Source organism: Xiphophorus couchianus, chromosome 23, assembly GCF_001444195.1.
Source record: "Xiphophorus couchianus chromosome 23, X_couchianus-1.0, whole genome shotgun sequence".
Taxonomy (NCBI): Eukaryota; Metazoa; Chordata; class Actinopteri; order Cyprinodontiformes; family Poeciliidae; genus Xiphophorus; species Xiphophorus couchianus.
The window spans coordinates 6,023,881-6,048,799 of record NC_040250.1 but is presented as its reverse complement, the minus strand read 5'-3'; the positions used below and the strand labels follow the sequence as shown (position 1 = coordinate 6,048,799).

Below are 24,919 nucleotides of genomic sequence, written 5' to 3'. Positions count from 1 at the left end.
TGGGCCAAGACTGTACTATTCTTGAATTGCAGTCACAAGCTGCAGAAAATCCTTCAGAGGGTCACAAATGGTCCGCAGGCTGCACTTCGGACACCTCTGTGTTAGGCTGTCTTTACAGGAAATGGGTCAGTACAGAAAGTTATTAATAGTCCATATCGTAGTAGTGCGTGCTAATTCTCTCAGTTCAACAAGAGCAAGAAGAAACTCAAACTGCACTTTAACTGACTGTTAATGTAATTTTATCGAAATGTTTATATTGGTTTTATTTTATTTTGGTGTTGGGTTTAGTTCTAAACATCTGTCCAGCAGAATGACACAGCTTTGTCCAGCTGTGTCATTCACAGAAAGCTGTCCCCTTCATGTGGACAGAACCAAACATGGATGTTTGAGTTTACTGTTAGAGAGCACCTAATGAATTTTGGTTTGAAATTTTATTAGCATTTACTGACTGAAAGGGAAAAGTTAATTTTAGTTTCTTTTAATTCAATCAATTAGAACTAAACACTCAGCTATGTGACAAATAAAGGAGATATAATAAACACTATTGTGAGTAATGGAAATCAAAGTTATTCAGGTAGTGAATGAGTTTAATTCCAAAATTCAAATCATTCTGTTGTTCCTCTTTGTGCACTTAATGGAAAACTTCTGCAGCTCAGCCGTTAGTGTCACAGGTGCATTGTAATGTCTCAGATGTATATTTAATTCATTTAGTTAAAAATAAACTTATAAGAAAGCCTGCTGCTGGCTTTTTACCTGCAAGGCTTTCTTTGCATAAAGGAGAAAAACAACATTACAATTCTTCTTGTTTCATATTCAGCATTAAATTCATCGATTGTTTTGGTTTCGAAGTCTGTCCTCTGGCTTTGTCCTTGCTTTGCTAAAGTTTTATTTTAGCAAGTAGGCATAGCTTATATCTTAATGGTTTTTTTGTATCAGAAATAAATGTACATTTCAGAAGTGTATTAAATAGATTACTGTCACATCTTATGTTAATCTTAAAAAAGTCAGAAATCCAAAAATATTTCCTTGATTTGATCAAGAAAAGTGTCCAAGATCTCATTCACAATTGAGCAAGTAAAGTTTAAAGGCCATATGTGGAAGAATTAACAACAATTATAATTTTATCCACCTGTCAAAATATAAATCAAAGATCTTAATTTCAGAAAAGTAAAGTTTAAAGTGTCTAACTTTAGAGCAAAACACAATGCCACTATGCTTTGATTTGGGTTGACATTAATACAAGTACAATTCTTCAAAGTATGCATGACAATGCAACATTAACTATTATTCCCTGTGTTAGGATACTTCATCATATCCATTATTTTAGCTAAATAAAAGTTTGTTACTGTTACTTTAACTTAGCTGTCAGTTATTAAAAAAAGTTTTGAAAGCTTAAACATGTTTTGTCAGCCGCTGTCCTGGTACCAACAAAAACAATCATAAATCTCCTCAGCCACAATGAAACCGCTCCAGTCTCACAGATCCCCAAATCAGGTGAAATCTAATATATTTTTATGCTCTTGTCAAAGAGAAACCATGGCAAAAAATAATATTTTAGAGCTTAAGTTTGAATCAGAGAAGTGTAAAGATTTTGGATTCTGTATGCATGATTTCCTTTTTCAGATAGAAGACCAAAGTAATGTCAGGTTACAATGCTCAGCAGGGTGCAATTCTTAAGCAGAAAATCTCCTCACTATGTTCTCTTATGTGGTCGAAAAGGAAATTAATATCCCAAAGGTGTTTGCTAAAATTGACGCTGGAGGAGCAGAAATCTCCCAACCGAGGGCATAGAGTTCCTGGAGACAGTAGCAAAGTCCAAATTAGGCGAGAAGGGGGCCTTTGACTTGATAGGTCAGATCATGAAGGTTTCACGTCCCACATCAGGCATGATTCTGGAGTTTGCATGCTCTTCACATACACAAAATTGATTTCTCCAGGTACTAGAATTATGCATGTAAGGTTATGAATGAATGGATATATTTTAATCAATTCAATTTTAGGCTTATTTTGTCTGCAATCAGCAGAGCAAATGGGAACACAACACAAAATAGGGTTTAAATGACTTTTCTTTTTTCAAATATTGTTCTTCAATGTGCCATTTAAAGTTAAGTGTTAAAAAGTTAAAGTTTCCTAGTTGCAGCACCAGTGAAGCAGGTACAGCCAGTTTCTAAAATGTCACGTGCAGACTTTATGACAACGTAATCTAAATTGTTAATTTAGGACAGCTGATATGAAAACTTAGCTCTTAGTCTGCGTACTTTGGTTGTTAATAACCCCACGCTCAATTAAATACAAATTAAATACATTTTTCTTAATATATTTTTTTCCTGACATCTCCCACTGTGTTGCATTCTGTCTCTAATCAAATTAATCTCTGTTTTCCAGTTTAGCAGCATCAAAAGAAGCTGCGGCGAGGAAAGCTGCCTCCCCGATGCCACCGTCGGAGTTTCTGGACAAATTGATGGGGAAAGTCTCGGGGTACGACGCCAGAATTCGACCGAATTTTAAAGGTAGGATTTTGCCACCAAGACTCAGTCGGATAAGGCAGGAATGTAGCCAAAAATTCCTCTAAAAATTCCTTCTTGCTTCTGCATCTATTAACATCTCCAAATGCATTTTTAGCAAAGATTATCTCCGGTGGAAGGTTTGTATTTTAATTTTTTTATTTATTTATTTTTTACTGAAAAGTGGGACAAACAGTTTTTACATCACTGTTAAAATTCTGTTCTCTGTTTAATGTTTTTGGTTTTAAATCTCTTGATCTCTTTTGTTTGCCCTTTGCAGTGTTCAACAAAGGTAATTCTGCACATTGCCCAAATTGCTATAGACAGAAATAAGTCAGACCTTAAACCTAATTTTTCTTGCATATTCTTGAGCATAAATCCCTGTAAATGCACTTTGAGCCCCACTATAGTGGCAAAACAGCATTTCCATCAACATATTTTAGATCTAAGCTGTTATGATGCTAGTTGGCTACATTCCTTGGTATCCACACAGTATCCTGAGTGCTTGTTTTGGTGGTCAAGGTAATGTACCTCCTTCCTGCCAGCGTGCTGCTGAATATGATCTCATGTTGAGGATGCTGCTGATGATAATATAAAATATAGTGACCTCTCCCTGAATGTTAGCCCCCATAAAGACACATGTCAGAGGTTTCTTTGATCAACGCTCTCACATTAGAAACTGTCTGAACATTGAACAGGGAGGAACACCTCCTTGTTCAATAAAGCATTTATTTAGTGTGGTGTGTACAAAAAGATTACAGAGCATCGTGCAGAGATCGATTCAAATGCCATTGTAGAGCAACACAGTTCAGGTTCATGTGAATTTTTTTCTCCTTTTTGTCAGATAATTTGAATGTTTATCAACCATATATTATTTATTTCAATGCATATCATTATGGCATTTTTGCTTCTCATGATTATTCACTGGAGGTACTTGTACTTTGGCCTTCAACAGCCTAATAATCCTAAAAATGTTATGATCTGAAGGAATCTTGGTTCGCCCATCAGAATCAAGTGTCTATGTTAAAAGCTAAACCCATTTGGTACCAAATGACCTTCTCTGAAGGAATGGTCCGAGTTGAATGTAATGTGGGAACATCCAAACAAGCGACAGGCTATCTCTCTGGTTACAATTCAAGAAGCTAGAACATCCCAGGACTTCACTGGTTGCATAACAAGTGATGATGTTATCGGTAATTACAGATTTGTCCAACAGTCAAAACAGTAAGTGAAGGTCAGAAGGGTTTTGGGGCTGACCTCAGGTGTTTACATTTTCCTAGCACTTTGTGCAAACCTTCTACAACAGGGGTCTCAAACTCCAGTCCTCGAGGGCCGCAGTCCTACAGTTTTTAGATGTGCCACAGGTACAAAACACTGGAATGAAATGGCTTAATTACCTCCTCCTTGTGTAGATCAGTTCTCCAGAGCCTGGCTAATGACCTAATTATTCTATTCAGGTGTGGTGCAACAGAGGCACATCTAAAAGTTGCAGGACTGCGGCCCTCGAGGACTGGAGTTTGAGACCCCTGTTCTACAACATACTGTAGTTGTTACATGTGCACCCCTGTCTGTCCAAAATGGAGAAAACCAGTTAAAGTTGGTACCTCAGTGGTATTTCCTCTGTGTGTTAAACATTTCTTCTTCTATTTTTAATTCTTGTTTAGAAGAACTAACATTACTCAAGAAAAAATTTGCACTAGTACTGAACTAAAATTGGAGCACACATTTAGTGACTTAAGGGCTATATGTGTGCTCCATTCTTAGCACTCATTCTTTAGTGTTCAGAATGAGGAGAAAAGAGTAACATCAGGTTTTCTCATCAAGCCCTAAAGGTACACAGTTTGAATGTATGATTCTTTCTTTATTGCTTCTGAATTTCCCTTCTTTTCTAACGCAGTGAAATAAACTTTTTCTAATATTTAGTACAGTGGGGATGGTAACACACAGGATTGTGCGGTTGGGAACCTCAGCTTACATTAAGAAATGCTGCTGCAGAGCTTTATTTTCCCTCTCCGTTGAGCCCATTATGTTATAACCTATTATATGGTGATCTTTCTAAGTGAGATATCTCAGCTAATGCGAGACAGAATTGAGAGGGGCGGAGGAGTTTTGGCGTGACTAAGTGTCTGTTATTAAACCTGCTGTGGCTGCACAACAGCTGAACCGACTCCTAACATGCAAAGAATTCATTCAGGTGTGTGTCGGGAGTAGGTCTATAAAACCATCTCTAATTCTTTCCCTTCTGACTGTCAATAATTTGCCCAAGTCACTGCTGCAACAACGTATTGTACATAATGGTAGAAAGCAAGCCTGAATTCAGATTTATAGCCTTAATGATTTTTATTTTCCTCATTTTATCTAATATAAAGTTTATAACAAATGAACATGATCGGGTGAAATGCTGTGTGTGCTCAGAATAACAAATATTTTCCATGGGTTGGTTTGTCATGAAAATGACTTTTATATGCAGCTTTTCACAAAATTGAGTCTGGAGCTGTTAATAGACAGAGTCTGATGGGAGAATCTGTCATGGATGTCAGAGAGGAAGATGAGCATAAACTCTGTGACTCGTTAATTTGCATCAGTTTTCTGTTATGTTTGTGAGCCATTCCCTGCACAACACACCACTTTTTGAGTGGAATAGTACAATTGTTGTCCTAAATATTTCCCAGGCGCTGACTACAGTAATAATAATATTCCATATTTACATATTTTTTATGGCTAAATGAATATATAACCCTCCAAAACATGGGAATGCTTAAACAAATAAACAACATTTGTGCATGGTACCACTTACAAAAAAATCCCATGAAATTCACATGTGGTTCCCATTTTCCACATGTGATAAAATATTTTGTTCATGTGATCCATGGTTTGTGTGTGTGTGATCACATGTCTACATGTGATCACATATTTCTTACATGTGCACCACATATGACAAGATTTTTTTCTATGTAAAGATTGGGTGATTATACTGAATATGTAATAAAAATCTAAATAATTTTACATGTAAAAATCACATTTGAAAATCATGTACCACATAAAAAATGGACATGTGGTTCACACAAATTTTCACGTTTACATGTGATTTTGGAATACTTCGTGGAAAAAATCCATGTGATTCCCATGTTTTGATATGTGATTCCCATGTTTTCACATGTGCCTTCGTTTATGTGCATGGGATACACATAAACTAAGGTGAAATAAATGTTAAGTTATGCCAGAGGTATAAACTTCAACTTTATGACAAAGCGACACTTATATTTATGAGTTAATAGAAATATTTGATGATAATGTAAAGTATATAGTTAACTTAAAAAGTAACCAACTGGTGTGAAATAAAAAGTTTAAAATGCTTTATAAAATAAAATAATACAAAATAAAGGGTTTAAAGTTCTGCTACGTCTGAGCAATATATATATATATATATAGTATATAGTGTTATATATAGTGTTATTTCAAAATTCTCGCGAGATGTTTTCAAGCCCAACCCCCCCACTCTGGACAGTTGAGGACGGTTAATAAATAAATAAAGCGGATACTTGAGCGCTTTCGTTCTCTTTTTTTATGGATAAGGTGGACTTGAAGAGTTTGCTTTTTTTTCCCGATCCAAAGGTAAGAAATGTTTTGCTTGAATTGAATCTCGAGGTGTATCGAAAATGTTTTCACAGCAATATAAATCTGGAAAGTAATGCGTACTGATAGTGATGTACCGGTGAACTTTTCCTTAGTACTAAAGTCATGCTAAGCTAGCTAAACGTTAGCAGAATACTGGCCGATTTTACAGTTTGAAGGCTTTATCTTGAGTCCTACAGCTCCCAAAACAAATTAGCGGATTTGATGGTACGATGCTTCACTACTTAAACTTTACCTCGATGTAGCGGCCAGACGCAGTTCCAAACGGGTGCAGTTTAATCTTGACTTTTCTTGTCATAGACACCGTGAAAACTGTAGCATGAAATAAAAGGATGCAGAATTGTTGGACATGCTTAACTCTTGTATAAAATTAACATATTAATGTTCACATATACAAAAAAGAGAATACGTTGTGTGCTTAGCTCGTCAGCATACACAGTTTCGTTTTTAAACAATAAACCAATGACGTTCTACTGCTTCTTAAATAAACAAATAACATTTCTTATCACAAATCACAATTGCGCATATTCATACCTCATTCTGCTTTCCAAGGGCGCTATTTTAACGATTTTCTTTGGTTTCCTTCAGGATCTAACGCTGACTCATCGTGCTTAGTAAGAACAGGAAGTGCCGCATATCACAAAACACACGAAGAAGAAATATACAGTTCTTCAAAATAAAAGCATAAATTAACTACTAGGTGTCACTGTTGGACCAATGAACAAGAAGGAGAATTTTAACATTTAGTAGCCATTTACACTCGGTTATTTTTTTGATGGGAGGCACAGAGACCTCATCACCTTCAGCACTGGAGAAGGAAAACTCCCCACCTGAGCATCACCACCCACAGCACCTTCACCTGGCACATATAAGAAGTCCCCTGTACAAGCCCCCATTGCCAACATGTGTGTGTGTGTTCTAACCATCCTTGAAGACATTAAGGAGACTCAGAGGGATCACAGTCGAATGCTACAGTTACTCCTGAAACAACGTGAAGGACCAGTCGCTGAGGTTTTACCTGAGGTTCTGTTTTCCCTCTCTGGACTGGCACTGATGGTATTAAAACCGTTTCTACACATCTGGTTTTCACACGTTTATTGTCTGGGCCTGATTTGGGGCAAATCTGTATGGTGTCATTCTCAGATGTTAAAAGTTGTTTCTGGTTCTCAACAGTTTCAATCAGAAGTAAATAAATTGTTATTTTGTGCACATATATACTTGTCTTGGAAGTCTTGATTAATAGCTACAAGTTTACGTTAGTATGCAGTTATGTCTTATAAAGTCATATGAGATTGACATGTGACCTCATATTCATTGTGAAAAGTGAATAATATGAAGAAATTGGAAATTTTCATGGTAAAAAAAAGTGGACCCATTATTTTTATAATTGTATATATTTTTAACTGTTTCACACCTGTTGCATGTGTTGCAAATGTGTATACCATGTGATCCACATGGGTTTCACATATCTTATGTATCGATGTGTATCACATGTGATACACATATGAAACGTAATGCACATGGGATGCACCTGTGTATCACATGTGATTTCCATGTGTGTCACATGTGCATCACATGGGAATCACATGTGTATCACATATTTCCACATGTGGAAATGTATGTATCACATGGAATCACATGATTTTACCACAAAACATTCCAAAATCACACATATACATGTGCTTTCACATGTGATTCACATCATTCACTTGTGAAAAGTTGTGTGAACCACATGTGTGGTTTTCATGTGGCACATGTGATTTTCATGGGAATTTTTTGTAAGGGACATATTAGGAAATTCATAGGAGATTTTCAATGTTCAGTTTTTTTAAGAATTTGATCTCCCAATGCTAATTTCAGTCTATTCAATTTCTCTCTCAGTAGGTATGCGGGTTTGTATGCATATCAGCAAGTCTGCAGCTGCTGTTTTTGCTCTAATTGCTGATTAACGATTACGCTACTAGCTGTGCCAACCCCTCAAAAACAGCTTAAATTATCTATTGTATATTACTTTAAAGAATTGCAGATGGTGACATAAAGTAAAAATTTGAATAATTTCATTCATCTACCTTTTTTTATTCCTGTTAACAACACATCCAGTTAGTTAGTGTAAACCCAACAATACTCTAAAAAGAGATTGGTTCATTCCAGTGATAAAACACACAAACACAAGCTCTGTGTTGTGGTTTGAACAGGAATATTCAGACCTCTAATGTGGAGAAACCAAACATTAGCTACACAAACTAATCAGCGGTGCAGTTACATCTCAAGGACACTGGACACTTTTTTAAAAGACAGCAGCGTGTCCATTTTGCACAATGAAAGACAGTTTGTTTGAGGGAGGAATGAGGCAATCCATCTTAAACATGAAAACAAAACACCACTCCTCAGATGTCATCTTTCTAAGACTTTCTCTGCAGTCCTATTAGTGTGATTGTTCTGACCACAGCTTATAGGCCTGTTGCTTCCAACTATGGTTAGAAATGAAGATTCATTTTGGATGAGAGGGGAAAAGTCTTCATGAAACATAAGGAATCCTGGTGCTACTATTCAAGCACTGAGGAACGTATCAAGTGCTTATTGTTGAAACTCTTGACAACTTTTGAGAAATATTGTGTGTGAGAGTTCTACGATTTTATAACAAAAGAAAAATTGTCATTGTCCTAATTGTGAAACCCTTTACTCTGTAGGATTTCGTCAGAGAAGGTAGATAATTATGATTTCCAAAAGGCTGAGAACATTTACAAATCCATCAGGTTTTATAAAAAAACAGTGGTTAAAAGCTCAAAAGACCAAATGGAGCAACTATGCTGCTAAATATTCAACCTTCCTGTTATCTGTTTTAAGTCTTGCTCTTTTTCAATCTCTTACAGCCTGAAACAACAACTGACGTGGTAGAAAATGCAGTTTCAGTTCAGTTTTAAATACATCTTACATCTACAGTATGTTCTTCTGCTGGCTTCATTTTTAAAACCTTACAGTGAAAGTAGTTGACACTGAGTCTTTATTAATCAAAAAAATGTCCAACACATGAGTTTGAAATTCTAGTCCTCATGAGATGCACTTTAAGTTCAGTTGATGCATGTTTCTGTGTAAAGAAAGGCACTTTACTGCTGAGGGTATTAGCACCTTTAAAGTTGATCAAGTTTAAGAATTTCAAATAATTTGAGTTCTCATTTTGCCTTACTTTCAGCATTTATTTTCCTTGTAAGCTGTAAACAAATTTGATAGAAGGGATTTGCGCATTATTTGTTGCAAACTTTTTATTCAATTTATTCAAAACCAGATTTAATTTGACTTTGAACTATGAGTTTATGATTTCTTGTCTAGAGCACAAATGTCAAACCCCAGTCCTCAAGAAGTGGCGACTTTTAGATATGTATCTGCTTCAACAAACCTGAACCAAATAATTAGGTCCTTAGCTGGACTCTGGAAAACTTGCTGCCTACTGAGGAGGTATTTCAGTATTTGATTCAGATTGAACCAGGGACACATCAGAGAGTTGCAGGACATCCCTGATCTAGAGCATTAAAAGTAACACTCATCTATTCACTGATCTCATTAGTGGGTTGCCTGTACATCCTTACAAGCATTTGTTAGCTAGCTCAATATCTACTTCAGTGAATCCCAACCAAAGGGAGAGCTGGAGATCTCATGGGGGGATAAACCAGACTTGTGTGCAATGTCTAGTGCTATTGGCGGCTCCTTTTTGGTTTAGGGGCTTTAAACAGGTGTTTAGTTCACTTTTAACTTGGGTCAGTTCTGACACTTGCACAAATTTAAATCAAAATCCTTTCTCTCCCCTTGTTACCTTAAACCGGTGAATTTTATTTGGCCTTAAGAAAAGGTCTAAGGTGGAGACTTTACTTTCTTTAACCCCTCTTGGAAACTCACTTCTTAATTTTATCTGTAAGAAAGGAAATCCTTAAGTTTCCTAAGTTTCTTGCAGAGCAATGTGGCTGCCTCCTATTGGTTCACATAACACTTATAACACTTTGCTTCAACGTCAAACTCTGAAAAGTCTCTCTATGTGAAGAAGGAAACTATTCTTAAATTTTGTATCCCGCTAGGAATCACCAGGCTTAGTCATTAAGGTATTATAGCATGAGACCGAGAAATTATAATTTAATTTGATAGTTAGTGCTCAGCAGGGGATGCTGTTTTCTTGTTAAAATATATACGTATATTATGTTTATTATCAATTCTGCAATTTTAAATCTACATGTTAAAATCACACATTTATTTTCCTAAGTGCTTTAAGTGCTTCTTCCAGCCTACACAGTTTCCCTTCTGGTGAAATTAGCACCAGCCGATTTACTTTTTCTACACATCTACAGCAGAATTAAGGCAGCGAAGGAAATGTGAGAGGAAAGAGATGAGATTTGCCCAAAGCTACGACTATAGTACCAGCGTGAGAGGAAATTACAGTGATCATGACTCGGGGGTGTCCACTGTGCAAGCAGAAAGCTCCCGATTGATTTAGCAGGTTCCTCTGTTGGAGTACGGAGAGGAAACACTGCTGACACATTCAGGACAAGCCATTTATAATCCATGAATTCATCCATCCTTTCATTCTCTCTCTTCCCCTGCTTTGTCATTCTTATAATAGTATGCTCCCCTCCTCGTTTTCTACTCTCATCCTTCATTCATGTTTGCAAATTCTCAGTTTTTCTTAAACCAAAAGCACTTTTTTGTTCTTTGTTCCTGTTTCTTGTATTTGTCTGTTTTTGCTCTTATTTGTGCCCTCATTCTTTTTACCATAATAACATTAAGTTCTCCTAACGTCACCCTCATCTCTGTCCTTCAGACAGAAAAACAATGTGATCGACACATAAATGTCCAAATGCATCTCCTCTTTCCATCTTCCAGATAACCTCCTTCCCACTAGTTATGGACTTATGGCTCTTTGAAGGGAACCCAATTTTCAGGACCCATTCACTTCAAAGAACTGTTCAAATGTTCAATATTTCTAAGCCATTTTATCTTAATATAGTTTTATTTTGATTGTGGGTAAAGTTCACAAAAAAGTTAAATAATCTGGATTAAGTAAATAACCATAGTATATTATTACAGAAAAAAATAGATGTATATATTCCCATAAAACATAAAATTTCAAATTATAAATGTCACATACCTTGTAGGTTTTTTTGGGGTTTGTTTTTGTATAATTGTTATGTGTATTAACATCTCAGTGCTAATTGCAACAAAATATATGAAACATACAGGAGCAAACAGCAGAGGAAAAAGTGGACTTGAGTTGTTTTGGCAGAAACAAAATTCCTCTTCAGCATCATTAAATATAACAATTAGGGCAATGCACTAATGGTACATTTAATGAAGATTAACCAAAGAGCAACAACCAAGAAGAAGGGAGCCACCATGACCGCCCTCATCCTCTCTGCCCTAAATGAAGCCTAAATGACGTTCCTACGTCGATGTAGCAACCAGGTCATGCAGACTGCCGCCATGACGAAAACAAACAGTGAGCCCTTTCTTCTGTTTCTTTTATTTGCCGATTAAATCAATGCATTTTGTAATTAAGTAGAGTAATAAGGGCTACTGCAGTGTGTGCAGACAGCATAGTAAGCAAGAAACGGCTTTCACTAACTGAGACTTGAGTCCTATCACTCATGATAAAGAATCGGATCGTTTGTGAACGTCACATAGCTACTCCCCACCCTTTCTTGACCTTGTTTGACCATCACTGAGTCCTTAAACAAATTGGAGGACGAGCAAAACTTCAGCTCTCTGAACAAAATGATGCTGCTCAGCTCCCGAAAAGGATCACTAATCTGCTCTTCTCTGTGATGATAGCTCACAAGATGCTGTAAAGATAAATGAGTTTGTATGGGAGTGAAAGATAGAGGATCAGGGTGTTTATTGGTGGCCGTGTTCATGTGCTCCCCCCTCCCTTTGTGTTGGATGTGTCTTGATGAATGGCACAGACTCATGCTGCAACTCCCCTCTTCCTCTCTGCCATAACCTCGTCCTTCCTCATCACTCAATCTGAGCAGCAGCAAGGACGACGGCAGCGACCATGCCCCCAGTTTTAGGCTCGATCAGAAATAGATGAGCTGGCTAACACTGCCACTACGTAACTCCTCTTTCTCCTTCAAAATCCCCTGCAAGGCAGTGGCCAGTGCCTCAAAATACGCTGAACATGTTGGCTGGTCTAAACTTAGTGCCGCTTATGTTACAGTTTGAACTTATTGAAGGAATAACACTTTGATATTTGTTTTCAACAGCTTATAAAATATATATAGAACATCAACACAACATTACATGAGATTAATCACAAATGATTCAGGATAGAAAGCTAAATATATCTATTAAATAACATCAACAAAAAAGCAACTTAAAGAAAATAAATCCTGAGTTGAAGGAATAACTTAGATTTTTTTTCTGAAAGGGAATCAATTGAAAGGTAATAAGTAGTCAGCATCTTACCTACACTACAGTTCTCATAGTCAATGTAATTCATATAAATATAGATGAGATTTACCTGGAGCAAGATGCTATCCACTTGTCCAAACTGAGGAAAAGATGGTGTTATAGCTTTTCATTGAGTTTTAAGCTACCATTTTGTTAAAACGTTATTGCATTTGGTTAAATTTATGGGTACCAGAGTAAAAAGGACTAAACACAAATGTATGGCACACTGTGCAATATGAAAAGTTCTCAAACTTTGGATCTTTTTCATTTGACTTCATAACTCTGTGCTACTTAAACTTAACAGCCACATAAAATACACTGAAGTTTGTAGTTAAAACATTACAAATTGTGTTCAAGAAGGAGGGATAATTTCGCAAGGGACCATTTCTACACTACCAGACACATTTATTGTTGCAAAATGCTTAAAAACTCAATCTTTAATTGCAGCAGTATGACACTAAAATAATAATCAAAAAATCAACCTTCACTTGCATTCAAATGGAAGAAAACAATCCATTAGGAGAATTTTTTTTTTTTTACACAAAACACCTGCCATTAACAATCCTTTAAAATAAATCTAACTGAAGCGTGGACTTTTATTTAATTCATGTTTTAAAGCTGATCAATGTTTCTTTGAAGTTCTTATTGGTAATCCAAGGCTTTCAGGTTTTCTTGAGTATAAATATGATAGATGTGATGCAAAAAAAGTCTTTTGGCGACTAACAGGATATGGACATATATTTATTTTGCCACCCAGTGAGGAGAATTGTAAAAATTAAATCTCCATGGCCACTAAAATCTCACTCCACTTCATTTTTGTTTAGATTTCTTGAAGAAGAAAGTTCTTTTTCTTCTTCAAAGGTTTTTGTGTTGTTTCCTTTAGTTGTTCTTGATGCAGCGCCACCAGAAGTGAGGAGGGTGAACAGGCTTTTCAATTAGTTTGGATCGCTGGACATAGTGCAGTGTGAAAATGAACTGTACCAACTGAACATGTAACAAATGTTGCAACCTTGGTTCCCGATCGAACCAGGTCTACCAGACTATTGAGTGGAAAAACACCTTAAAGCTCAATGTATATAACATAAAAACTCTCCCAAAAGCAAAGAAACAGAACAGGAAAAATTCTGATGTGTGAGGATTTGATTTGTGGCACCACTGAGCAGCCACAGTGGTTTCCCTCTTTCAGCTGTTATCCTTTCTTTCACTCTGCTCCCTCAGCTGATTTGCCAATGCTCCCTCCTCCCGTTTGCTCCGAAATCCCCACGATGAGCGTGGAAAGAATAAAAAATCCCTCTGAAAATCCACCGCTGTGTCACTTTACCACTGAGGACTGAACAAGTGGATATGAGTCCAGTATTAACAGAGAGGGAGTGTGATGCTCTTCTTTTACCCTTTCTTTTTCACAGCTGGAACACTTGTTTCACATAGTGTCTCCTTTTCTCCTTGCCAGAGTTGAACATGTCGACGTGGGACGGTAGTTATTAGCTGTCAGAGCTTGACGTTCATTTGGTCTTATCAGCACTTGTTTAATGGCTACTTAATGGGATTAATGGACATAAGGTAATGAGTGTGGGATAGGGGACTGGCTGCAGGGGGGAAATGAATGGTTGAGGGAGCAAGGAAAGGGAAGGAAAGGCAACAATGCTAATGGCTTACAGACTTGGAGGGAGTTGCTTCAGAAAGCAGTTTGGTAAATATGGCAGATGGCAACTGTGCATCTATGGGTTTCACATGAAAACACAGAATGTTTTGCCTTTATATTCATACCAGTGGATATTGCATTACTCGGTTCTATTCTGCAGCAGCTTTGAAATGGACACAGGAATTTCCACACCTTTCTCCTTCTTTTATGTCGTGAATCACTACAAGGAAGGATACAAGCTGAAAGCTGCAGGAGAAAGCAGTCGTCCATGCCCAGAGGAAAGGTCCAAATGTGCTTTCAATATTCCACAGAACAGACCTCTCTTCTCTGAGCCACTAAATTCAATCTGGGAAAACACTGAACCAAACAGGGAATTTTAATGTCGTCAGAGCTGTGACACTCCCTGGAGTTATCACAAAGATATTGATCATGCTTCATCATCTAGCAGGAGGAGACAGACTGGCAGAGGAAGTGAGGTGAAGAATATAAAATAGGTTAATGGTAAAAGGAAGCCAAGAGTCTGGTACCTCTCAAAATGTACTTAAATGTAAGAGGAAAGGACACCAATCAGAAAGGAAATTTGCACAAATACAGTTAAAGTAGCAGCTTCAAATTTTTTCAGTTCCATGTTTGGTATCAAGATTTGCTACAAATACAGCCTATCATTATTTTTTTTTGTGATCTAAAGATAGTTGAAACATGGGCCCTCTTTAGCTTGAGGCATGCAAAGCTAATCTGGGATGTGTAAGAGGACTTGACAGCTACATTACTCTGCCTTCCTTCCTCAACAGTCCACCCATCCACAGCTAATAAGTTTAAGAGAAGGGGAATACAGCTTTATTAAAGGCCATTCAGTCCTCCGGTGAATCCGATCACGCTTCTAATTACTAGCTTGAGGGAAAAAGTGGCCGCAAGCTCCCTGCATTGTTTTAGAAAGACTCGCAAAGACATTTTTATTGTTTACTGTGATGACACAAACAAAAAGCTGTTTCCATGTGTTTTAGGTGATAGGAGACAGTAGAAATAATAATAATAATAATAATAAAAAGATTATAGAAACACACCAATAACAACAACAACAAACCCAGGCAAATTAAATTATTTCCTTTTGAGGTCAGTCTCTGCTTCAAGCTGAGGGGTTCAAGGAGCTTTGTGTTTTGTTTACACGTAATCACATGGTGGAGCAGGAGTCGGATTGATGGACTTGGGCATTGCCTTCTGTAATGTGCAGCACGTCAACTGATTGTTGTGTCAAAAAACAACAAAAGAGATTAGCTATAAAGATCAGATCTCAGCTTACCGGTTTGTCTATGTTCCACTCCTCACCTGTGGTCGTGAGATTTGAACCCTGAGAACAAAGCAAGCGTCCTCCACAGGATGACTGGGCATCTAAGCATGATGTCCTCTGGATATCTCATTTTCTGATTTTCCCCTTTGTGGGACAATAAAGGCTGTTTTTATTAAATTCTACTTTATAAAAGTATCGGGCCAATGTCGTGACCATCTATTTTAATCATTTGATGTCTGCGATGAAGCAGCAAAAGTTACACAAAAAACAATGTTTTTTGTGTCTCGTAGTGCAGAACCATAGTTTAAAATGGACAGTTTTCTGCAAGGCTTGGTGTGTGACATAAACGTCTTATTTGGTGTCAGATCCATTTTTAAGTCGTATTTACTTGAACTTTTTAGTAAAACATTCTGAAAGGGATCAACTTCCTGTAGGTTTTGAACCATGACTAAGAGAAATTTTTATGTACGAGCTTATATTGCAAGTATCTATGCTGAATTTGATTAAAAGTGGTAAAAGTAGAAGCAGGGGATAATGTCTTCTTAGGGGGAAGCATCCATTGCCTGTGGCTGTCAAACAACTATGGTTAGCAGCTCTTTAAGGTCTGGAAGCACTACCTATAATGAAAAGAAATGCAATCTACCAAGTGTAGCTACTTTGTTATCTTGCACAGTCAATGTTTTTAGTCACATCTACATCATCTCTGTACAGCCAGTAGTTAGATTGTTGTCATCACTGTAAATTGCCTCAAGCGAGGATCATTATACAGCATGAAAAAGACCAAAAGACAAAGTAACTTTGATTTTTAACACTTAGGAGACCGAGGCTTGGGATGTTCGACAGGCTGCCTGACCACAAGGTTAAGCCTGGGTTTAGTCTGGACACAGAGAGATTTAGGAATGGGCTCGGTTAGATTATAGAGTTTAAGTCACCTGCCTACAAACAGTTTATGTTGACAGTGAATGCTTTTAATACATTATAAAAGTCATTTCCTATTTTAGGGGTTTGACAGTGACTGATTGCAGTATTACTCCCAGACTTCTGCTCGGTGCTGTTGCCATCACTCTCTGTAGCAGTTGTCAAGTAGAGTGAGCCAGATTTGGTCTGGTTCAATCAGTTCAGCTTGGAGGTAAAATAGAATATCAATCAACAAATCTAAGCTCCAAGAGTTAAAATACCTTTGAATGTTTGCTAAGTACATCTTATGACAACTTCCAAATGTTGAGAGATTTGTTATGCTTGACAAACGTTTGGTAGATGAGTATTCACTATATCTTACTCCAAGTTTATAGACGACAAGCAGGTTTGATTGTGTTGTGGGTTTTGATAGGACAACTGCTGATCAAAGCAGCAACACAACTTTTTGTCTTTGCGCCTTACACTTTCTGGAACTTTCCAGACAAATCCAATAAATCCAATAAGCCACCAATCTTCCATGACACATCGGTCAGAGTCCGCAGTCGAGCACTAACTTTCCCGGAGTGAACAGGGGGAAAATGCCTTGTCGCTGCAGAGCAATGAATCGTTCGGCCTCTACTTCCAGTTACTTGACATTAGCAGGCTGGCATTTCTCCTTTATAAATCAGCCTCGCTGCAGCCCAAAAGTTCTGAAACTGAGATGATGTGGCCCATTTGTGAAAGGTTACAGATTTACATCATGGGCTCCATTTCAGCCAAATGACTTCAATTTAATGATGCCCAATAAGAGCGAAAATAGGGTTTCACTCCACATTTGGAGATCATTTATGAATTCTGTGCTTTTATTTTATCTGGATTGAAAGTATTGGAAAGGACAAAGAATTGATTTGAGAATTTTAGTTAAAGTTGTGGTTGAAAATGTAACTTACCATTACAATGCTGCTATAAAGAATACAGAAATAAAAGTTTTCTTTAAGGCAATAAAAAGCCAAAAATGAAGCCAGTTTGACATGTAGTCTTTGCATCCCTACCCTTCCTCCTCGCCCTCCTTTCTCTCTCTGGCCTCCTGCATCTCCTTTAGTGCATTTTGCTAGTCTTATTTAAGCTCCTCTTGACAGAGCCGCATTGCAACCCTCCTCCTCCTCATCTCAGTGCATTGCCTCTCCTCTCCTGCCCGCTGCAGTATGGCAGTAGATTGTTTCCTTACAGACTCGTTGCATCCCTCCTCCCTGCTATTGCCTTCCCCACTATCCCTCTCAAGTCTCCCCCTCTGCCACACACTCACCTTCGCTGAGTGTTGGCAGCAGAGCGACACCTTAGATAGTCGAGCCTTGCTGTCTTGTTCGCTCCTTGATAGAAGAAGATGTTGTTTTCCTTAATGAGGACAAACAACGTATAGTTGGTAAGGTGGTGTTAGTATTTGCTGTGTTTAATTCTGATCTGTTTTTTTATTAGACCCCAAAGGCTCGAAAAATGAAGCTACTCACAAGAAAGGTACTTTCCTTTTCTTTTTCAGTTTTTTTTAATTTCTTTATTTTATTTGTTTATTGTTTTGTTTTTGCTCCCTTTCTTTTCTTCCCGGGCCATCGTTTTTATGTTTACCAGTCACTCACGCAGTAATGGGGAAGTTTCCAGATGTTGAGAAGAACAACGAACATTGGGAAACGCCTTCCTGATGTAGATGTAGAGATTGCCTTTTGTGGTTGCACTTTATATGAATTAAAGTGGTTAAGAATCTTTGTGACTGGAAATGTCAGCGGTTTTTAAAGCTTCTGTCTACTTGATTCGTTGTGCTGATGTATACACTTTTCTCCACTAATGCCTGACAATTTTTTCCTATGGTTTGAGTCAGTTATTTCCTAAAAAGAAAACCTGACAATTCCTGGACATTTAATCTTTTTTTTTATCTCAGTCAATACAGATGACTTTTTTGCGACAGTTTTAGCTGGAATGGAAAAAATATAAAGTTGTTATGACAATATTGTTTTTTCTGATTATAAATTTTGGACACACATTTTTTGGCGTTGAAAGTAAAGCATTACCTTAATGTCTCTGTCCATCTTCCCATTGCATACATTGTTATTTTGATGGACACCTCAAGATACCAGTTATTGTTAGTTTTTAAAAATAAAAATTCACAATAAAGTGAAATGAAGATGCAATAAAAATTGTCTTCTCTTTACCAGATTCTAAAGTAATTTAGATTGAACTCCCAAGTATGCAAAACAATATGATTCCACACTGTTGATTTAAGCCCAAATAGAGAAGCTGTGTGTGAAAAACAAGTTCACCATAGGAAGGTGAAAAGATATCAGCATTTACATGTAAAAAGAAACTGTTGCTACATAAGAATCTTATGAGGTTATGAGGCCATTTCCAAACTTAGAGACAAAACATTATTGATAATGGAAAGCAATTTAAGACATTGATTCATCCTCCCAGTGGTGAACATCCCAGATCTGACAATATAATGCTAAAAAAGTGACTACATAGTAAGAGCTGAATCTCACACAGCAGTCAAAGGCAACGAAAATACATTTTTTTTGCCCATTTGTAACCCATATACAACTTTTCACGGCAGCCTGAACAGCCCAATTATGATCTTTTCACCCTCCAGAAAATTAGATTTGTGCCACTTTCAAATATGGGACCGAATCTGTTACATATTCTATAGTTTCCCCAGCATCGGCAGTCTGAACGGTCATGATACATTTCTTGCGACTTTTACATCACCGACATCATAATTCTGCACTAGAAGCCAGACATGGTAAATCTGGACATATAGTAGTGACAAAGTGTTTTTCCTCGTTCCGACTCTCTGTTTTATTGCATCTTTGTCACACTTCAGTGTGTCAGAGCATCAAATCAACTTAAATATGGATCAAAGACAATACAAGTAAATACAAAATGCAGTTGTTAAACAAAAGTTTGATTATAAGGGGAGAAAAAAAATCCAAAGGGTTGACTGAAAAGATTAAGAAAATAATCTCTCTGTTCTAAAAAGATAGAATTCTGGAGTCAGTGTGGTGGGAGATTAACATTGCTGCCACAAAAGAAAACACTGGATATAAGAATATTAAAAAAATTCCACCTTTGTGTGACACTGTTGAAATTAGACATAAAAAACTATATTAAGATGCTTCTAAAAGGATCATTATGTGTACTTAGGTTTTCCACACAGCTGATGTAATTTTTGCCTAATAAATTAAATCTTTTTTTTTTTTTGTTGCACTTGTTAGACTTAATCAATTTAAGAACCTGGTAAAGACCAGAGTAATATAAATTGTCCTATTGAGCCTAAAATCATAAAAATTCTCCCTGAAATAATCATTGAGTTATCCTCTCATTCAAACAAATCTAAAACAGCTAAATATAGATAAATTAGGGGCTGCATTAATGTGATTTACATTTGAATTCCTAAGCTCTGCAGGTCTAATATGTTTTTCAAAGCTGCGACATCCTGTGACACCAATCTGGACCCTGGTCATTGATCCTGACTCAGCACAACCTCTGTTAAGCTAAAATGCTTTGTCCAAAGCAGCATTTGGATCAATGTGGCCTTCTGCAGGGTGAAACAAAACAAGCCAAAGAAAAAGAGAAAGTTTCAGAGAGAGCATCTTCTGGGCGACTTTCCAAACTCTGTAAGCGTCTTCAGGACTGAACATAATGACTTTGGTTTCCATTTTCAGAAACAGTGACTCATTTTATGTTAAAACATGGCACATAAAAGGATAAAACTCTACAGGGTAATAAATTAAAGGTTGTAAAATAATTCACTCTGAGTGAAAAGGAAACGTGATCACATCATTGTGTAGTCATTGGACCTCATTTAGTCCTGAATGTCTTAGGCTAAATTTAGACCACCTTAAGCCATGAGTTTGATTTTTGTTACTTTGCTAATTTGCTGCAAAGATTTGATACATTCAACATTTCAGATGGACCATTCAGTAGGTCAATGCAAATTACTGGCAGTATCATCTGATTTAGTTTGTCTCATTGCTTTAAAGTGGTGCAGGCAATTCAAAGAAAGGAATCCTGTGATAAACATGAATCCTGTGATAAACATGCTCAATCATGTTCAGTTTGATGAAACTGAACATGATTGAGATCAAGGTCATAACAATAAAAAGGGCATAATAAAATCCTGAACCACTGGACTAGCAAAACTATTTTTGACCTTTATATAAAGGCAATTAAAGTTGAATATGGAGCAAATTGCAAAGGTGATACATTGCGAAGCCTGTTTTATGGCAAAGCTCTATAAAAGACCATCTGCACAGTCTAGCACACTAAGGGTGTATTGAAAACCATGCGCATGTGGTCCACTTGAATGGACCAGAGTTTGTTTCCCCCATTGGTCTGGACTTGTTGTGCAGCTTTGAATACACTCAAGAGAATCCTTGAGTGTATTGGGTCTTAGATCAAACGAACTAAGACCAACTATTTGAGGTGATTTACGACGGCTTCCAAGCAAACTCTGGTGTGTTTATCGTCGTATGAATAGACGACCCTTGACCCAAACCAGCTACAGGAAATATATGTTTCTTTTGGACTTCACAAGCCACTGTTGCTGGACGTCCTTTGCTTTCTTTATATCGATGCAGGTTGTTGGTCAGAGGGCCCAGAGCATCTGGTCTCATCCTGCTTGCAGCTAAATTTGCTAACTTCATCCCAAAATTATAAATATTCTGAAAAACCAGCACTGTATGAACTGCTCTTGACAAAATGGTATTGAAGTTATAACAGTGAAACAAAAGCATCCAAGGATTTCCTTTTGTAAATGTACCCTAAAAAAGTATAAAAAAAACATGCACAAAAACAGGCAGTGTGAAGGAAAATATCATTTGGGCCATGGGATTAAATCAAAGATCAACTTTATCACGATCTGCTGCAGATATTATCCTTTTGTGTCTAATTACACTGAGTGAATAATGTCTTCCAGGGAGAGTATTGGTTTGCAGACTAAAGACCCCAATTACCTCCTGAGCTTATTCTGTCGGCCACTGCTGTCAGCTTCACAGGAGAACACGCTTTATATTAGCAGGCAGCAGCCTGTCTGCCTCCAGGCAGTCAATATGCATAACTTACCCACTGGGTTGGCAAAGGAAGAAAAAATAACGGAAGCTACAGAGCTAATAAGTTAATTTCTCATTTTAATGTTCAAGCAGCAGAAGCAAAATTATATCTTAAGAAGTCTGGAGATGCGAGAGGAAGGGTGTGGATATCAGTCACAGAATAAAGGCTGATGAAGGTAGTTCACAGAGCTGCAATGAGTAACATTGTTTCACCGGGTTAAGGAAGAATGTTTCTGGGTTTCTGTTTAATCTTAAAGGGGCAGCATTATGTGTTCTTCAGGCTATTACGGTCATCTTATAGCATAATTCAGTAACTATGGTAATTTCAGTGGTTATAAAAATACTGTATATGTCAAATATGACTTAAAAGAAATTTTGCTGCCTAATTTAATGACTTAAAAATGAGGCTCTGTCACTTTAAAAACTCCTGCTCTCTCTGAAACGTTCAGGAAGTCATAACATCGTTTCTCTGTTAATCCTTTAGCAATGCTTTTACCAGCGTTGCACTGAGAAGAAGCTTGTATAATTAGGTTAGCAGATGTTCAGTTCCACCAGGTGTTTGCTAAATCCTGCTGGCTAGTCTGAAGGAGTTGAGTGGAGGAGTTACGGAGGACGGCTGCTCTGTGAGGCAGAAGCTTGGAAACTACAGTTCCGAGGAGGAGCTGTGTCTTAAAGGCGTAGCCAGGTCCACCAAGGTGTTTTGCACAGCTGGATGGTTGCCATGGAGATTAAAGAATTCCTCAAACATGCATGAAAGAACCAAGGCAACACTCCAAGTATGTTATAACATTATAACATGATATAAAACTCAAAAAAAGTTGACTTTACATAATACTGCCCCTTTAAACCAGTATTGATTATGTAGTTTCTGATTTCATTTAGTAAAAGGTTTTATAATAATTAATTTAACAGAAATATTGTTTATGTGTAGATGACAGTTGGGTTTAGAGTTGAAACAAAGTTACAGTCCAACTGATTCCAACTGAAATGTTGGAATCAAATGTGGACATCAGTTTCTTCAATACAAGTTTGATGGTTTTCCAAACAGCAGTATATTGTTCATGAAATATTCATACACTTTTATCCCAGCTGAAAAATCAAAAATCCATTTGGCAGTAGTTTGGAAAGTACCAAACTAGAGTTAGTTTGCAAGCAAAAAGCAAACGCAAACAGGAAGACATTTCTATAAATGGGAGAAGGTGTGTTGAAGGGATTTCTCCCCGAGCGTGTTCAGCAGAATCCAGGGAGCAGGTCAGGCCCTCGAGTCGCGCCACAACCACTCCAGGCAGCAGCCGTTCCTCCTGATTAGAGACTGCGCTCTGCTCCTTCTGTTGTCCAATATTCAGCACATTTTACACGCATCTCACCTTCTCTCACTGGCACTTTTATGTCTGCAATGTTAGGCCAAAGGATATCTGATGACACAGTCTGTGCTCTCCTTCCCCCTTTAGTGCGCTGCACACAGCCTGCAGATTCAATCCGGTTCTGCAGATTTATACTCGTGTGTGAGTCCTTCTCCATTGAGGACAACCCTGTAATACGGTTGCAATGAGCTTTAGAGAAGTGACTGCAGCAGGTTGGAGCATACTGTCGTTATTCAACTTTTCATTGAGAGAGGAAAAAAATTGCTGCTATGTAGATTTATACTCATCCAAGTGGCCTGCCTTATGGCGCAAGTCTTTTTAATGTGATTGCACGGTGCTGCAGAAAGCTAACACTGCAAAATGGTTACTCAAGGCTGAAGCACATTGCATTGTTTAAGTGAAGGCAGAGCTGAATATACACTCACGCAGATTTATGCTAGCTGAAGTGGCCTCTTTCAAAGAGTATATTATTGCTACACAGTGATGCAGAAAGGAGTCGCAGCTGTAAATGTAAGGCTTAAGACACGTTCAACAATTACAGAATTTATTTAAAAAGACATTTTAACATGAGTAGAGAGTAAAAACTTTTCAGACTTAAGCACCTAAAATTTTTCACTGATATACAAGTTTATAATGCAACATATTTGCATTGTTTTTAGAAGCAGCAGCCAGAAAGTAGCAGTAATCTAGCAAACAAATACATCAGGTATTCTTAATTTTATGTATCTGAATACTCGTGGCATCAGTCAGTGTGTGTAGGAAGCACAGTGTGCATTTTAGAAATGAAATTGATTTTAACTAGCAAAGAAAACTACTCAAATTAAATCAACTGCCATCACATTTCATGACGTTGGAGCATACAGAGAGGGATCTTTAGCAACTCCTGCTTATATAAACTTTTTAGACAGTCTAAGTGCTGGGCCCTTTTATTCTAATTTCTCTTCAGCTCAATATACAGGTTTTCTATAGCTGTCAGGTTCAGACTGGTGAACCATTTTTGGCAATCTGTTTTGAGTCATTCTCTTGCTGAAATCCTAACCCATTTTCAGTTTTTGTGCAGATACCATCAGGTGTTTTTCTAAAATACTCTAAAAATAACTCCCAGATTGTATAGAAGGGCAACAGGCCCACACAATCACAAATCGTACAACCTAAATAGCAGTGAATGTATTGATCCTTTAATCCTGGAATGTTGGTTGCTGAAAATCTCAATCTTAATCTCATCTGAATAAAGAGTTTATTTTTGGAGTTAAAGAGCCTTGCATTTAGGAAACTTTACACCAGGCATGCAGATTGTTTTTAATGACTTTTATGAATAACTGGTGACCCTACCATGCCACATTTTGTTGCTCTTCTCTAGCAGTGAGATTTGGACATTTATTTACCACCTTTACCATCCTACTAGCTGTGACTAATGGCAAGATTATTTGTTCTTCCTCAAGCTTTGTTTGCCACACTTCCAGTTGTCTTAAATTTAATTCTTGCTCTGTAGATTTCCAGCACTCATCTGTTATAGACAGTCAGTACGTTTTTCAATTCAGCAGCTTAAGATGCTGCAATATGTGGAAACTGCTTCCGTATGCTGAATGAAGATTTTTTTTCTGTGCATATTTAGACCTTAACATGATCACTAAGTGTTTTATTCACCCTAACATGTGCACTTTTGGTTACCATATGTTAATCTGAGAATGGGTTTGGAGAAATGGTTTCAAATCATAAATTATGTCTGATTCCTGAGACAATAAAAACATAAAATTAACTGCTTAATAATAGATGAAAATTAGGGTTATTTCTATATATTCTTAGATGTCAAAAATGGCTTTAATAAAACTGATTGGAGAAAATTGTGATTTAAATGTTCATCTTAAATTTCTATAGGCAGTTACACATTTATGCAACAATAATATCTTAACAACAAATTTCTGCTTTAATTTTTTCACAGACCAGACATTTTTTAACATTTATTGTGTTGAGAACACATCTTCTCAACACAATAAATTGCAGATTTTTGCAGATAGGAAGGAAAAAATTCTAACAAAGTCAACAGTTTGTCCTGTGAT

The 24,919-nt window shown here is 37.2% G+C and overlaps 1 protein-coding gene across 4 annotated transcripts in view; it reads left to right on the top strand.

Moving 5' to 3' along the window:
• The window catches only part of glra1 (glycine receptor, alpha 1), a 141,765-nt gene that overhangs the window by 32,803 nt on the left and 84,043 nt on the right, over window positions 1-24,919 (top strand). For 2 of the 4 annotated variants that reach the window (XM_028009290.1, XM_028009289.1), the window contains exons 2-4: window positions 2,386-2,510; window positions 2,785-2,796; window positions 17,876-17,914. In XM_028009290.1, coding sequence (XP_027865091.1) covers window positions 2,386-2,510; window positions 2,785-2,796; window positions 17,876-17,914 — 176 coding nt within the window. The remainder of the gene's footprint in view (window positions 1-2,385; window positions 2,511-2,784; window positions 2,797-17,875; window positions 17,915-24,919) is intronic. The other 2 variants (XM_028009292.1, XM_028009291.1) reach the window with 1 other exon arrangement.